Source organism: Phyllobates terribilis, unplaced genomic scaffold, assembly GCF_046119375.1.
Source record: "Phyllobates terribilis strain yellow unplaced genomic scaffold, ASM4611937v1 Scaffold_2__4_contigs__length_985480577, whole genome shotgun sequence".
In the NCBI taxonomy this organism is placed as follows: Eukaryota; Metazoa; Chordata; class Amphibia; order Anura; family Dendrobatidae; genus Phyllobates; species Phyllobates terribilis.
The window spans coordinates 363,645,643-363,662,866 of NW_027362762.1; the positions used below are offsets into that span (position 1 = coordinate 363,645,643).

The 17,224-nt window shown below is 41.8% G+C and overlaps 1 protein-coding gene across 1 annotated transcript in view; it reads left to right on the forward strand.

Moving 5' to 3' along the window:
* Positions 1-14,168, forward strand: part of CFAP47 (cilia and flagella associated protein 47) — a 1,117,227-nt gene extending 1,103,059 nt beyond the window's left edge. Inside the window, exon 65 of the mRNA XM_073664712.1 lies at positions 13,372-14,168. Coding sequence (XP_073520813.1) covers positions 13,372-13,389 — 18 coding nt within the window. The 3' untranslated portion in view covers positions 13,390-14,168. The remainder of the gene's footprint in view (positions 1-13,371) is intronic.
* The last annotated feature ends 3,056 nt before the right edge of the window (positions 14,169-17,224 follow it).

Genomic DNA, 17,224 nt, shown 5'->3' on the forward strand with positions numbered 1-17,224 from the left:
AATGACATGGAAACAGCATGGGGATCGCCCCAGGAAGCATTTCTGACCCCCAGGTCACTGCTGTCAACAACGTGGTCAGATGTATTAAGCCACTTTTACGGGCTCACAATAAAACATACAAAAACAAAACTGAAACTGTTTTCCCGTGAAATATGATAAGGAACATCCTTTCCAGGGTAAAGACTTGGGTATACGGTAAAATAAATAACCAAAAACAAAAATACTCCTCCACACCTTGGGCTATGTTCACAAGTAGCATTTTTATGCATTTTTGCACTTTTGTATTGCTTTCAACCATGACAAATGCGTTCACGGGGAAATGTAATTTTAACATTTACAACCTTATCTGGCCATGTGCTGTGTGACACATGCATACAGTGCTGAAAAGACATGGGAACAGCATGGGGAAGACCCCTGGAAGCATCTCTGACACCCAGGTCACTGCCTAAAAGTGTGCCCATCAGAAGTGATCCTTGCCGCATCAGAAGATGCAGACTTGCAACTATCCCCGTTCATGTCCTTGTCCCAGGGCAGTGTTCAATTGTACCTCCCCCATTCCTTGCAATGCAAGCGCAAGTATGCAGCCTGCCACCCACCCACCCCCAGGATGCAATACCATACTTTTTGCTTGCACTTGAAATTGGGCCTTTTAGGCATGTGGAGGCGGAATCTGGCCACCACGTCATGGCTGCATCAGCGGCCTGGCATCCATACTCAGTCCCCAGCTGCCCGGCGGCCGGGTGTCCACGCTTGGTCCCCAGCCGCCAGGGGGCGTCCGGGTGTCCATAAACGGTCCCCAGCTGCCCCTATTGGTCCCTGTGCGCCTTATACACAAGCGCACATACCAAAACATTACCTGTGCCCTCCCCAGTGCAATTAGTGGGAAGCACAGTCTAACCACAAACACATGGACAAGTGAATGTGGCCAGGGATGGTCCATCTCACTGACGCCTTCACACTGGGTTAATATTGTGGAAGCCGGGACACAGTTGGACACTGGGATGCAACACGTCCTGCAGACATAGAGGATCGCGGGTCCTGGGTCAATCAGGCTTCAACACAAAGTTGAGAAGGTAGACAGCAGCAGTGGTCAGCCTCCTACACAACGAGTAAATTATTCATGATTGTGAGGCCATCCATCTCCTTAGCTTTCTGTTCCTTGGAATGCAAGCGCATGTATGTAGTAGCAGCTAGGCCTGGATATGTTTCTGTACCAAAAGGAGCAGTTCGGCTACACAGTTATAGGGCATACAGTGAGTGCAATGCCTACCAAAAATTTCGAGGCACTCCAATGCCCCTTGAAAGTGACATGGAGGTCAGAGGGTCTTAACTAAACCGTTTTTTCCATTAATAGCAACTGGGTCTCCTGTACACTGTTGGCCGAAGCAGTGAATGGAAGGCTTTCCCAAAATTATGAGGAACTGCAATGCCCCATGAAACAGACGTGGATTACAGCGTACTAAAAACATTCTACCCGTTATTGGGAATGGGTCTCCCTTAGTGTTCGCCTATGCCTTGAAAAGCAAAAGCTGACAAAAATTAGGTTGAAATGGAATGCACGTTGGAAGAGTCGTGGAGGTTAGAGGTAATTAAAAACAACATTTCAATGCTCCTTGGAAGAGCTGTGGAGTTCAGAGTGGTTTAAGAAGACGGTTTTAATGCCCCTTGGAAGAGACGTGGAGGTCACAGTAGCTTAACAAGATGGTTTTAATGCCCCTTGGAAGAGAGGTGGAGTTCAGAGTGGTTTAACAAGACAGTTTTAATGCCCCTTGCAAGAGACGTGGAGGTCCCAGTGCAAAAAAAAGACAATATCAATGCCCCTTGGAAGAGTGGTGGAGGTCGAAGTGGAATAAAAACACAATATCAATGCCCCTTGGAAGAGTGATGGAGGTCGCAGTGGAATAAAAAGACAATATCAATGCCCCTTGGAAGAGTGGTGGAGGTCGCAGTGGAATAAAAAGACAATATCAATGCCCCTTGGAAGAGTGGTGGAGGTCCCAGTGGAATAAAAAGACAATATCAATGACCCTTGGAAGAGACGTGGAGGTCACAGTTGCTTAACAAGACGGTTTTAATGCCCCTTGGAAGAGACGTGGAGTTCAGAGTGGTTTAACAAGACGGTTTTAATGCCCCTTGGAAGAGACGTGGAGTTCAGAGTGGTTTAACAAGACGGTTTTAATGCCCCTTGGAAGAGACGTTGAGTTCAGAGTTGTTTAACAAGACGGTTTTAATGCCCCTTGGAAGTTACATGGAGGTCCCAGTGGAATAAAAAGACAATATCAATGCCCCTTGGAAGAGTGGTGGAGGTCGCAGTGGAATAAAAAGACAATATCAATGACCCTTGGAAGAGTGGTGGAGGTCGCAGTGGAATAAAAAGACAATATCAATGCCCCTTGGAAGAGTGGTGGAGGTCGCAGTGGAATAAGAAGACAATATCAATGCCCATTGGAAGAGTGGTGGAGGTCCCAGTGGAATAAAAAGACAATATCAATGACCCTTGGAAGAGACGTGGAGGTCACAGTAGCTTAACAAGACGATTTTAATGCCCCTTGGAAGAGATGTGGAGTTCAGAGTGGTTTAACAAGACGGTTTTAATGCCCCTTGGAAGAGACGTGGAGGTCACAGCTGCTTACCAAGACGATTTTAATGCCCCTTACAAGAGCCATGCAGTACAGCATATTAAAAACATTTTTCCCATTATAGGGGAGTGGGTCTACCATAGTCTTTTCCTATGCCTTCCAAGCAAAAGCTGCCAAAAATTAGGACGGAGGAACTTGCAATGCCCCTTACAAGAGCCATGCAGTACAGCATATTAAAAACATTATTCCCATTATTGGGGAGTGGGTCTCCCATAGTCTTTGCCTATGCCCTCCAAGCAGCAAAAGCTGACAAAAATTAGGATGGAGGAACTTGCAATGCCCCTTATAAGAGCCATGCAGTACAGCATATTAAAAACATTATTCCCATTATTGGAGAGTGGGTCTCCCATAGTCTTTGCCTATGCCTTCCAAGCAAAATCTGCCAAAAATTAGGATGGAGGAACTTGCAATGCCCCTTACAAGAGCCATGCAGTACAGCATATTAAAAACATTATTCCCATTATTGGGGAGTGGGTCTCCCATAGTCTTTGCCTATGCCTTCCAAGGAAAAGCTGCAAAAAATTAGGACAGAGGAACTTGCAATGCTGGCAACACAGACCACAGTCACCTTGGTGGTATAGTGGTGGTGGAGGCTGAGGATAAGGAGAAGAGCAAAAAACAGCCAAAATGAGGAAGCGTATACCCATGTGTGGGTGTGAAGCGGTGCGTGGGAATACACCTCCCGATATAACACAGAGGATTTGACTTTATGTTACTCTGCTGTCATTTAATGGTGATGAGAAGTCTGGCCCAATCCAGCCCTTGTTCATTTTGATAAGGGTCAGCTTGTCAGCATTGTCAGTTGACAGGCGAGTGCGCTTATCAGATATAATTCCCCCAGCAGCACTAAAAACATGCTCCGATAAAACGCTAGCGGCAGGGCAGGCCAGGACCTCCAAAGCATACAGAGCGAGTTCATTCCAAGTGTCCAGCTTGGATACCCAATAATTAAAAGGCACAGAGGAATCACAGAGGATGCTGGTATGGTCGGCAAGGTACTCCCTCACCATCTTTTGAAACTTTCCACTCCTTGTGAGAGTACCCCGCGCCTCAGGGCCTGTAAGCTGGGCGGGTCTCAGAAAACTGTCCCAGAACATTGACAGTGTTCCCCTGCCTCTGCTGGATTGGAGTTGCGTCTGTCTCGCCTGTACGCCTTGGTTGGGCAACGAACTGTGACCTCTGCCGCTAGCGTGTTCAGATGGGAATTTCTTTAACAGTTCTGCAGCAAGGGCATTCTGGTACTGCCCCATTTTTGTAGACCTCTCCACCTCAGGTATAAGAGACTGAAAGTTCTCCTTGTAGCGGGGGTCTAAAAGTGTCACCAACCAGTAATGACTGTCACCCAACATTTTGACTACGCGAGGGTCACGGTTAAGGCATCGTAATATAAAGTCTGCCATGCGTGCCAGACTGGTAACGGGCAAGACTTCCGTGTCCTCACCAAGATGACGGCCGACCATGCTCTCCTCCTCCTCCTCCTCCTCCCCCCTGTCCTCAGGCCACCCATGCTGAACCGACGGTATGACAGTGGTACAGGTACTACCGTCTACAGCGCATGATACCAGCTCCTGTTCTTCCTCCTCTTCCTCCTTCTCCTCCTCCTCTCCCTCATTGTCCCCCAATGCACATTGGGATGAGATGAGGCTGGGCTGTGTGTAATCGCCCGCTAGGACTTCTTGATCCATCTCATCATACTCTGGCTGCAATGCCTCCTCTTTAATTCTCTGCAGAGAGCGTTGCAAAAGACAGACAAGTGGGATGCTGATGCTAATGATGGCATCATCGCCACTCACCATCTTGGTGGACTCCTCAAAGTTTGTCAGGATGGTACATATGTCAGACATCCAGGTCCACTTCTGAGTTCTTATGTGTGGAGTCTGACCTGAATATCGACAGCCTTGTTGCAGCTGGAACTGCTCTCTTCTGCTCACAAATCCTTTGCAACATGTGGAGGGTAGAGTTCCAACGTGTGAGGACATCACACACCAGTCGGTGTGCCGGAAGCTGCAAACACTTCTGCAACACAGCAAGGGCGGCGGAAGCTGTAGCCGACTTGCGAAAATGAGCTGACAGACGGCGTACTTTGACGAGCAGATCTGGCAACTCGGGGTACGATTTAAGAGACCGCTGAACCATGAGGTTAAAGCACATGAGCCAGGCATGGTACGTGTGTGATCTCGCCTCGCCTCAGGGCCGCCACCAGGTTACGGCCATTGTCACACACGACCATGCCTGGATGTAGGTTCAGCGGTCTCAGCCACAGATCTGCCTGCTCTTTCATAGCTGTCCACAACTCACAAGCAGTGTGAGGTTTATCACCTAAGCTTATGAGTTTCAACACAGCCTGTTGCCTCTTGGCTGAGGCAGTACTGCAGTGCTTCCAGCTTGTAACTGATGTGGTGATATCTGAGATGGAGGCTGAACATGAGGAGGAGGAGGAGGATGATGCGCAGCTGTACACTGTGGGGGCAACTCTGACTGACATAGGGCCCGCAATCCTCGGTGTGGGGAGGATGTGTTCCGTCCCAAGGTCCGACTGGCTCCTTGCTTCCACTATGTTTACCCAGTGTGCCGTCAGGGAGATGTACCGTCCCTGGCCAGAAGCACTTGTCCACGTGTCCGTTGTCAGGGGGACTCTCCCAGTAACTGCGTTGTTGAGGGCACGGCAGATGTTTTACGACACGTGATTGTGTAGTGCGGGGATGACACACCGGGCAAAATAGTGTCAGTTGGGGACTGAGTACCGAAGGACGGCCACCGCCATAAGGTTGCGGAAGGATTCTGTCTCCACCAGCCTAAAAGGCAGCATTTCCAATGCAAGCAGTTGTGAAATGTGCGAATTTAGGACTGTGGCCTGTAGGTTGTTGGCTGCGAATTTGCGCTTTCGTTCAAAGGTCTGAGGGGGCATCTTTGCATGCAGTATGGACAGGGGATTGCCTTGCACGCACAACAGGGGGTTCTGTTACATGCACAACAGCGGAAGAAGCAGTGGTGACACCCGCTGACACTGGTTGTGGACCCTGGGGTGCGCCCCACAAAGTCGGGTGCTTTGCTGACATGTGCCTAATCATGCTGGTGGTGGTCAGGCTGGTAGTTTTGTCACCCCTGCTGATGCTAGCCCTCGTGTTGGTGTTACGGGGAACGGTTGTCCACCTTCTGTCTGCGGCCACTACACTGCTTCTTCCTGCCTGTTGGGGTACTCTGCCTCCCTCACCCTGTGTGCAGCTGGCCCCGCTCTGCGTGTCCTCCTGCCACGTTGGGTAGGTTACTAGATCATCCACCACCTCCTCCTCTTCTACTTCCACACCACGGTCCTCCTCCTCACTTCGTGGCAACTGTGTCTCGTCCACCTCTTGTGACAAATTGCCAGCGTCGCCTTCCTGTGGCCGTGGCTGTTCAAATATTTGGCCATCGCTACATGGGATCTCCTCTTCCACCGCTTCAAGCGAAGCAGGCGAGGGGCCCAAATATGGAAATGGACCAGTGAACAGCTCTTCAGAGTGTCCAACTGGGGGATCAGTTACTGTCTGATGACACTCGGCATGGTGGGAGGAAGAAGCATCAGGGTGAGGGGGAGTATGCGGTCGAGACTCATGGCTACTAAGACTTGACTGTGTGGAAGACAGACCGGAGGTGGTGGTGCCCTGGTGACTGGAAGTATTATCTGCTATCCAATTAATAACCTGTTCACACTGATCATTTCGCAATAGTGGTGTTGTTTTTTGCTTCCATAGTAATTCGGTCAAGAACTGGGAGCGAGAAGATGTGGCTGTTGGTTGTGGCACATTTTCACCTTGGCCACGGCCCCATCCTCTGCACGCACCATCACCAGAACGTCCAGTTCCACGTCCCTTGCCACGCACCTTGCCCATTGTAAATGAAGTAAAATAGCTTACACTCGCACTATCAATGGCAAAAGGGTAATAAAAAGGAGATTTGAACCGTGAAAGAGGAAAACCACAGTTCTAGTTCTCTGGCCTACACCAGACTCTTTTAAACAGATATATTTGTGTCTGTACACTCACAGACACACTCAATTTTTTTTTTTTTGGGGGGGGGGGGGATATCAAAAGGTTAATAAGACGGGTATTTGTACAGTGTGACTGAGGGAAAAATAAATAAAGAGGATTTAGATAAAAAAAGGATTTACAGTGACTGGCTGGCAATCCCTGCAAGTTCATTGGCTCTGTAAAGAGTGCCAAACATGCAGGGCGGAGACCCGAGCTCCCGCCAAATTAACCCGGAAATGCTTGGTGCTCGCTGAACATCCCAAGTAGTGAGATGCTCAGGCGAGTACCGAGCAGTGTCGAGCATGCTCGCTCAACACTAATAATGATAATAGATGTTCATTTTCCCAATCAAATCTTTCATCGTGGGAATGAGAGCCAATTTCCATTTCAGTGAGAGGCATTGTCTGGCTGAAATCAAAACATGTACAACCCCTGGAAAAAATTATGGAATCACCAGGCTCGGAGGATGTACATTCAGTTGTTTAATGTTGTTGAAAGAAAGCAGATCCCAGACATGGCACAAAACTAAAGTCTTTTCAAATGGCAACTTTATGGCTTTAAGAAACACTAAAAGAAATCAAGAAAAAAAATGTGGTACTCAGTAAGGGTAATTTTTTTCAGACCAAGCAGAGGGAAAAAATTATGGAATCACTCAATTCTGAGGAAAAAATTATGGAATCATGAAAAACAAACACACAAAAGAATACTCCAATACATCACTAGTATTTTGTTGCACCAACTCTGGCTTTAATAACAGCTTGCAGTCTCTGAGGCATGGACTTAATGAGTGACAAATAGTACTCTTCATCAATCTGGCTCCAACTTTCTCTGATTGCTGTTGCCAGATCAGCTTTGCAGGTTGGAGCCTTGTCATGGACCATTTTCTTCAACTTCCACCAAAGATTTTCAATTGGATTGAGATGCGGATTATTTGCAGGCCATGACAATGACCTTATGTGTCTTCTTTCAAGTAATGTTTTCACCGTTTTTGCTCTATGGCAGGATGCATTATCATCTTGAAAAATGATGTCATCATCCCCAAACATCCTTTCAATTGATCAGATAAGAAAACTGTCCAAAATATCAATGTAAGCTTGGGCATTTATTGAAGATGTAATGACAGCCATCTCCCCAGTGCCTTTACCTGTCATGCAGCCCCATATCATCAATGACTGTGGAAATTTGCATGTTCTCTTCATGCAGTCATCTTTAGAAATCTCATTGGAACGGCACCAAACAAAAGTTCCAGCATCATCACCTTGCCCAATGCAGATTGGCGATTCATCACTGAATATGACTTTCATCCAGTCATCCACAGTCCACGAATGCTTTTCCTTAGCCCTTGTTTTTTTCTGTTTAGGTGTTAATGATGGCTTATGTTTAGCTTTTCTGTATGTAAATCCCATTTCCTTTAGGTGGTTTCTTACAGTTCGGTCACAGACATAAACTCCAGTTTCCTCCCATTCGTTCCTCATTTGTTTTGTTGTTCATTTCATGTTTTGGAGACATATTGCTTTAAGTTTCCGGTCTTGATGCTTTGATGTCTTCCTTGGTCTACTAGTATGTTTGCCTTTAACAAACTTCCCATGTTGTTTGTATTTGGTCCATATTTTAGACACAGCTGACTGTGAACAACCAACATCTTTTGCAACATTGCGTGATGATTTAGCTTCTTTAAAGAGTTTGATAATCCTCTCCTTTGTTTCAATTGACATCTCTCCTGTTGGAGCCATGATTCATGTCAGTCCACTTGGTGCAACAGCTCTCCAAGGTGTGATCACTCCTTTTTAGATGCAGATCTAATTTGATGCAGGTGTTAGTTTTGGAAATGAAAATTTACAGGGTGATTCCATATTTTTTTCCTCAGAATTGAGTGATTCCATAATTGTTTCCTTCTGCTTGGTCTGAAAAAAATTACCCTTACTGAGTACCTCATTTTTTTCTTGATTTCTTTTAGTGTTTCTTAAAGCAGTAAAGTTGCCATTTGAAATGATTTTAGTTTTATGCCATGTCTGTGATCTGCTTTTTTTCAACAACTGAATGAACATCCTCCAGCCGGTGATTCCATAATTTTTGCCAGGGGTTGTATTACCATACATCTGAACTTAGGTGGAATTGTAACTATTCAAATTTTCAGCACTTGCTAAAGCTAGATTCGGTTCTAGTTGAACCCCTATTAAACCAGAGATCAGCCCAAAAAACAAAGACCAAAAGGGTCCTATCTTAGGATAAAAACACCATATATGGCATAATGTACCAACTTGAAGACACTCCTTTCAACTTTTATCCGAATAACTCGGACTACAATGTACTAATTTAGATGGAAAGAGATACGAACTCATATGGATCTTTTTCAGCTATTCAAAATGATTAATACATCTCGATGTTTTTTGTATCCAGGCAATCGTATTATGCCTATTCTGAATTGGTACTGATATATCTAGATCCATTTCCCACTTAAGCATATATGGCAATTTCCCCTCCTCTAGTGGACTATTAAAAATTTTATAGATTAAAGACATTCCTTTATTCGTGAAGTTCACATTGTTTAAAACATTTTTGAAGCGGACCTATAGTATTTCCTTTATCTAGGATTTGTAAATATTGATAAATACAACTTTTTCTCAAACAATATTTATTACTAATAACATCAAATGGAATAAGAACTGAGCCGTCAAATATATCTGCTAATGTATTAATTCCACACAATGCTAGATTTAAATATGGGATATGAAATTATATAGCCCTAATAGAAATATTTGACAATGAAATAGACTAATTCCTTCTAGCCCAGTTGTTCCAAGCATATATAGTTGCCATCATAATTGGCAAACAAGGAGAAAAAACTGTTGGCTTTAGATATTCAATTTCAAGAGTTCTCCCTTTAGAACCACATTTAGCATAAAAGGATTTAATTTGCATCCATCTATGAGAGCCTTCTTCTAAGCGCCAATCCTTTATTGAGTCAAGAATAGCAGCTTTATAATATGCCAAGACATCCGGAACTCCCATACCTCCCAAACGAAAAGGATAGGAAATAATTTTTCTCCACCCATATGGATTATCCAGTTAATACTTTTCATTTGTTAATCAGCTTACGGGAAATTTTTAAGGGAATACATCTAAATAAATATAATAGTTTGGGAAGTAAGGTCATTTTAATAGCATTTTCCCTAGCTATCCATGATAGGTCGATCGTCAAGTATCTTTCCAGTTCTATTTTAAGTGAACTATATATAGTGTCAAAATTCTCCTGTACCAATAGATGTGTAGGTGTAAGAAATATACCTAAATATGGAATTCCCTTTTCAGCCCACTTAAAAGGGGAATAAAGTCTCCATCTTACTTTTAGTTTGATAGGGAATATGAACAGGAAAAATTAGTGACTTAGACCCGTTAAGTTTTGTAGTACAAAACAGCTGGAAAATCCATCAAATTTCTATTTATGGGCTAGAGAGATTTTTCCACATTTGTGCACGTTAAAATAACATCGTCCGCATAAAGTCCAATTACATGATCCAAATCACCTACTTTTATGCCTGAAATATCTGGGTTAACACGTATGGACTTCGCCAAGTGTTCCATAGCCAATGCAAAAATAATTGTCGATAATGGACATCCCTGGCAGGTTCCATTAGTGATATTAAACTTGACGGACAAAAACCTAAAGTTGAAACCACTGCCCTAGCATTGGAATACAAGGATCTATTTGCGGATCTAATAAAATCCGTCAGACCAAATTTTGTGAGAACTTCCTCCAGGTATCCTCAGAGCACACAGTCAAGTGCCTTCTTGGCATCCAAAGACAAGAGTGCACTGGGAGTACTGGACAGCTCTGCTATCTTAATTAGATCATCCATCTCGTTCCATCCTTCGCTTGTCGTCCTGTCACAAATCCAACCATGAAATTTGAACCCAAACCCATACCATGTACCGTATTTTTCGGACAATAAGACACACTCCCCCCCCCCCCCAATTTTGAAGGAAAATTGGTGTGCGTGTTATAGACCGAATGTAGCTTACCAGCGGGCTGGCGGCAGGAGTAGGGTGATACTGCGGGCAATGCTGTGGGTCCTGCACTTGGAGGAGGGAATGTCTGGAGGTGTGACGCTGCGTGTCCCAGTGTGGTAAGAGGGGGTGTTTGACGGTCCTCAGCGGTGCGGGGGCTCCGCCAACATTTTTGCATTTCCATGTTCTCAACGTGGTGGACTCTGGGCAAATGGCTGCCGGAGGCGACACCTGCGCAGATTGAGATCTCGACACTGAGATCTCGGGAGATGTACAGTGGCGATTTTGACTCCATGTTTTTTTTCCAGAAACAACTGCTATTGTATTGCCCAGTACGTTGTAATGACCAGTACGTTGTAGTGCCAAGCTCATGCTTCTGGAAATACGCACCCGTAAATTAGCCGGACTCTTGTCGCTAAAAAATGTCAAACATGTGGATGCTAAATGTGGTTTAGGCACCCTGGAGGTCAGAAGGGAGAGGAGCATATGGATTTGGGAGCACAGAAATTGCTGAATTTCTTTTTGCAAGGAGCCATTTTGCTTTTCCAGAACCTTTGTACTACCAGTAGCGTGGAAGCCCCCTATATTTCCGTTAAGAGATGATGAACTTGAGTGGGGACTTGATTTTTATTGTGGATTGATTTGAAGATTTTGTTAGGAACATTTTACATAACATTTTGGATCACATTTATCCGGTGCTCTACGCTGAGTACTTACTTTGAGGTTTCCATCTAAATCTTCGAGTGACGTGATTCAGAGGAAACCCCTGAGGTATCTATTCACTATAATGAGGCAGCAGAGTTACAGACACCCCAGATCATAGGCCAGACAGTGTCCACAGTGCCGAGGTTTCCATCTAAATCTCCGAGTGACGTGATTCAGAGGAAACCCCTGAGGTATCTATTCACTATAATGAGGCAGCAGAATTACAGACACCCCAGATCATAGGCCAGACAGTGTCCACAGTGCCTCCATCTGCCTCATTATAGGGAATCTCCTGTCGGGTGTTGTGTTTGAATCACATATTTCAGAGATTTACAAGGAAACCAGTGTAGAGCGCAGGATAAATGTGAACCGAGCATTACTGTGATCTTTGAGAGGCAGAATTAAAAAATCAACAACAGGTGAAGAATTGGTTTTATTTATTTTTTACGCCGTTCCTCATGCGGTATAAGTGATTAGACTTTATTCTTCGGGTCAGTGCGATTACAGCGATACCAGATTTACATTGTTTTTTTTCTGTTTGGCTGCTGTCACATACTAAAAGACGCTTTATATTGCAAAAACAAGTTTTTACATTGAGATATTTTAACATTTTTTATTGGTACCATTTTCGGTGACATAACTATTTTTGATCGCTTCTGATCTATTCCGAATTTTGGGAGGCAGAATGAACAAAAACCAGCAATTCAGAAATAGTTTTTTTCTTTTTATTCTGTTGCGCCTGTGGTAAAATTGATAAAGCAGCTTTATTCTTCGGGTCAGTACGATTACAGTGATGCCACATTATATAATTTTTTTATGTTTTGGCGCTTCTACACAATAAAAACTATTTTATAGAAAAAATAATTATTTTTTCATTGCTTTATTCTGAGAGTTATAGCTTTTTTATCTTTCCATCAATGGAGCTGTATGGGGCGTTTTCAGAGGTACCATTTTTATTTATATTCATCTTTTTGATTGTGTGACTTTGCTCGGTGGTATGATGAAAAAGCATAGTTGTTTGCCCATATTTTTTGTACTGTACTCACTGAAGGGGCTAACTAGTGTGACAATTTTATGGAGCAGGTCGTTTTGGAAGCGGCGATACCAGATATGTGTACTTTTTTGGCTATTTTTTTTTTTACATAAAAATACAAATTTATGAGTACAATATATTTTCTTTTTTTTCTATAATTTTGTGATTTGTTCTTAAATATTTTTACAATTTGTTTAATTGTTTAACTTTTTTTTTACTTTATTATTAAGTCCCTTTATGTGACTTTCATTGTTTACGGTCTGATCACAGTTATAAAGCATAGTAATGCAGAAGCACTTCAATGCTTTATAAGTGTCAGTTATGCACTGACACACAAGCTTGTTAGCCCATACTTTGAGCATGGTCTAACAAGCTTGCTAGCCTGGTGACCCGAGGATCATCATGACGATCTTTGTTCACCATGGCAACAATCGGGCTCTCGCGATGACGTTGCGGGGGCGCCGATCGGAAGGGAGAGGGAGCCCCTCCCTCTCTCTGCCTTCTACATGCTGCAATTGATTTCCTGGCAGTGAGAGCCGGGTTTCAGCTATGATGTTAGCTGAACACCTGACGGTGATGGCGAGTGCATAGCTTCTGTGCGTGCAACATTGTTATGACGTACTCTGTACGCAATAGGTCGGAAGTCCTTCCCTTCCATGACATACTGAGTACGTCCAAGGTCAGAAAGGGGTTACTTCAACACATTGAAACCATTGAATTTGTATTATTAGGTGTCAAATTACACTCATCCGTGTCAGGATATCTTTCTGCACTGTGATATGTTTGTCATTTTAAAAATGGCTACATCGGTATGGCACACTTTTGAATACATTTTAAAGTATATTTCTGATGAATACGTCATGTACAAAGTTAAAAAAAAGTATGAAGCATGTGTATTTAGTCTCAAAGCTTTCATATTTGAGAGAAAAATCAAATCTGGAGAATTCTGAAAGTGTCCTGTACATCCTTCCATTAGGACACCTCAGCAGTTTGAATCTGAAAAGATATGTACATGTGGCTGTCAAGAATTCACTACTGAGAAATTTAAACAAGCTGAAATTTGTGCTAGAACACCAAGACTGAACATCTGACATGCAGAATGCAGTGTACCTGCCGAAGAAATGAAAGACTCTTTGAACTATGTCTACAACCATCAGTGTATAGAGATAAAATTACAGCTGCAGTTGTTACCTTGTATGTATCTTTCATAGAATAATTGCATAATCTATAAAATATTTATAACCTGGTGATCAGATTTGTTTCGGTAAATATATACTTTGTTTAAATGCCTTTTAGAATTGTTCATTGCTTTCTGTAATTCTGTATCCTATTACATCATCCAGGAACTGTCTTTGCTCAGTTCTCCAGTTTGACACTCTAAAGCATGCCTTTGCAAATTAATTCTAATAATAACATTTATAAGGTTAAAGATGGGCGGGAGAAAGAACATTAATGGTTCACAGTGGTCATTTTATGATAGCTTATAGTTTGGGGAGTTTTGTATTTCACAAGTAATTTACTTGGTTCCCTTGGTCATTATGTTAGCCCTGGAAAATCTGTCCAGTCAGCGTCCCTCAAAGACTCAAGTTGTATACCCTGTTCCAATGTATAAGGAGCACTTATTGTACTTTGGCTATAGTTTTTAATTGACTTTACCCTCAGTGCTCATTTGTCTTCTTCACTTCTTCAAACCAATGAATATTAATATATCTCGGGAGGGAAACAGCTTTCAGGGAAATGCTGCTGGCTAATGTTAGAATCTAGAGATTTATTAGGTAGACTGAGCGAGTTAATATTTTGTACTGCAACTCTTCGAATCAAAAGTTTTATATTACTAGTGTATATGCTTTATTTTATGCATGATAAATGTTTTTTAGAATTTTATTAGCTGTGCATTCAGAATTTAACTAAACAAATTTAGTATTGCAATTTAAATAAATAGGTTTACCCTAAATGTGAAAAAACTTTTCCTTGAAAATTACTGTTCTTGTGTTGCCAAGTGGAGATTAGTGGATGGATTTGCAAGATTGAATTTGAGTAGAATATTCTCGCTTTCAAGCAAATTTGAACACATTGAGAATTGATTTGCCCAAGACTCGGTTTGCATCTCCAAATTGTGACTTGCATCTCCAGATTCCACAGGTAAGTGGAATATACATATATTATATTTTTGCTTGTACTGTGTAGGGATAGGCGATATAAGCACACACCAAAGGGATAGAAACAGGTCTAATGCTATTGTGGTGTACTACTTCAATGCTGATGTTCCTGATTAAAAATGGGAGTTACAGTCTCAGTCTGTGATCACTAATCCCAAGATTCAAATGACATATAGGGATCTGTTTTACTTGTTTAGTCACTCAATGTGACTATTAAATCGCTCGAACTCAGATATACTGAAGTAGCAGCACCGTCATAGTTGCATTTCTTCACACAGTGCAATCAAGGAGGGTCAGTATTAAACCCCTCAGTTATAATTTTGCAACTAAAACCAAATTCTTATTTCAAAGTTTGTGTGTCACTGAAAGCGTGATTCCTGTAGACGCACAAGACATTTTTTTTAAAGAAAAAACTCCATAATTCTGAAACTGCTGCAAATTTTACATATGAGCTTAAAAAATATTAATTTATCCTTCTGATTGTACTTTATTGGTTTAGGATCCCACATACACTAGGCCACTTTGCAAGAGATTATATTTCTAAGCCAAGTGCGTGTATATATTCTTAGCGGTAAAAAATGTGCTTTAGTGGTGATTCACACCTTTAAAAATAATGTAGGATGTAGTAGTCCTTGAGTGTAGAGTGGGTCTCCACTCAGGGCAGAATGCATAGGTGACAGTTTGTAGTTTCATAGTTTTTAAGGATCAAGGTAGCCTAAAGTGCATAGAGTTCAACCGTTAACCAAACATGTTGATTTAAAGGAAGGCAGAAACTTCATGAGGCAGATGTTAATTACCTCTATTAGGTGAAAAATAGTTTCTTTCCTGACTCCACATACACAAATCAGACTAGTTTCCTGGATCAACATCATATCACAGAATTTGATAACAATAAGCTGCAATATTCTATTTTTAAAGAAAGGCATCCATGGCGTTCTTGCACTTTTGTAGTGACTCAACCATTACAACATCATGCGGCAGAGAGTTCCATAGTCTCACTGCGCTTACAGTAAAAAATTGTCGTCTGTGATTATGACTGAACTTTCTTTTCTCTAGACGTAGAGGATGCCTCCTTGTCATCATTGCAGGCCTAGGTGTAAAAAAGATCATTAAAAAGATCTTAGTGCTGTCCCTTTATATATTTGTACATTGTACTAACATCGCCCCTAAGCCTTCGTTTTTCCCAACTGAATAACCCCAAGTTTGATAAAAACCTGTCTTACTTCATCCATTCCCTTAATAACCTTGATTTCTCTTCTTCACACCCAATCTAGTTCAGCTAAATCCTTCTTATACACTGGAGACCAAATTTCTACACAGTATTCTAAGTATTCACATTATTACAGGAAGACAACAGAGTCTCACATGAGGTAACAAGCTTAATGTTTCCAACAAACTCACAAGAGGCAACTTATTGACCTTATTGAACAGAGGTAGACAGGTTTCATAGATAAGAGCAGTTTCTTTAGCAGGAAAAGAACTCTGTATTCTGTGCTTTTTCTACTGTAAAAAAACAGACAAAATTAAAACTAGAAGAATCCCATTATAGACAATAAGGTGCTTTTTCTGCTTGCAATCATTATGTAACAGATCTGTATTCCACATTTTTTCCATTTCTCTGTTCCTAGAATAGAACAAAGCAATGGAATAAAAAAATGGAAGTTTGCATAGTAACTACCAATACTTTTAAGAATAATTGGCCACAGTTGAATGTTTAGGCATTGAAAGAGAAAGCAAGTGTACGAATAAAGCTGAATTCCTTGCAGGATACTTTGTAATGCGGTTTATTTTTATGAAACATTTTAATATGCCCCTCGCCTTTATTTTCAGCAATAGTCTTTTCACACATGATTTCTTTATTTATACTATTTTTCCAACTTCTTTTTATCGGCCAGATTAAAATTATTACATTGTAGTCAAGTTTGAGCTGCTCTTACTGCATGTACAAAAAGTCATAAACATTCAAACATAATTTATCAAAATCTGAATCATCAATAACCTAAAACCTTGCAATCACTAATAGACAAAAACTTTTGGCATTTGAAATCAAGATGTATAAAAATATAGTTTAACAACTTCAAAACACTTTTCTTCACTAGCAGTATCTTCTTCTGAAGTATTTTGACTCTGAAGTCTTGAAATTTCTGTTCCCATACAAAATATGAAGTAAATGACTTTCGGAAGTTGAAGTTTGCCCTATGCAGCTTCAGAAGATACAAAGTATATCTTGTTTACTATTACTAAAGACTTTTATTTTAGTGAAGAGATCAGATTTTCTGTTCAGAAATAATTATTTGAGGTTACATGGGGCAGTGTTCTTGTAAAACTCCCTGTACACATTGCAATTTACTGTTCTGTTTTTCCGTGTCCTGTACAAATCCCTGTTTTGTTACTTTAGAAAATCAAATCTTGAAGGATACACGAAAAAAAATGTACATTTGATAAAGAAAGACTAAGTAAAATGGGCCTATGAAGTTAACATTAGAAGCACTCCCTGTGAGCATGTTGCTGCTGCAGAAATTATGAAACTATACAATACATGGGCAATCCAACTTTTTAAAAAGTGAAATATACTTTTTAAGTTGCTTGGTGGGGTTCCAACATCTATATTAAGTTTAGAGAACATCTAAATTAAGACCTCATTCAGAATTATGTGTTTTTTCGTGTTCC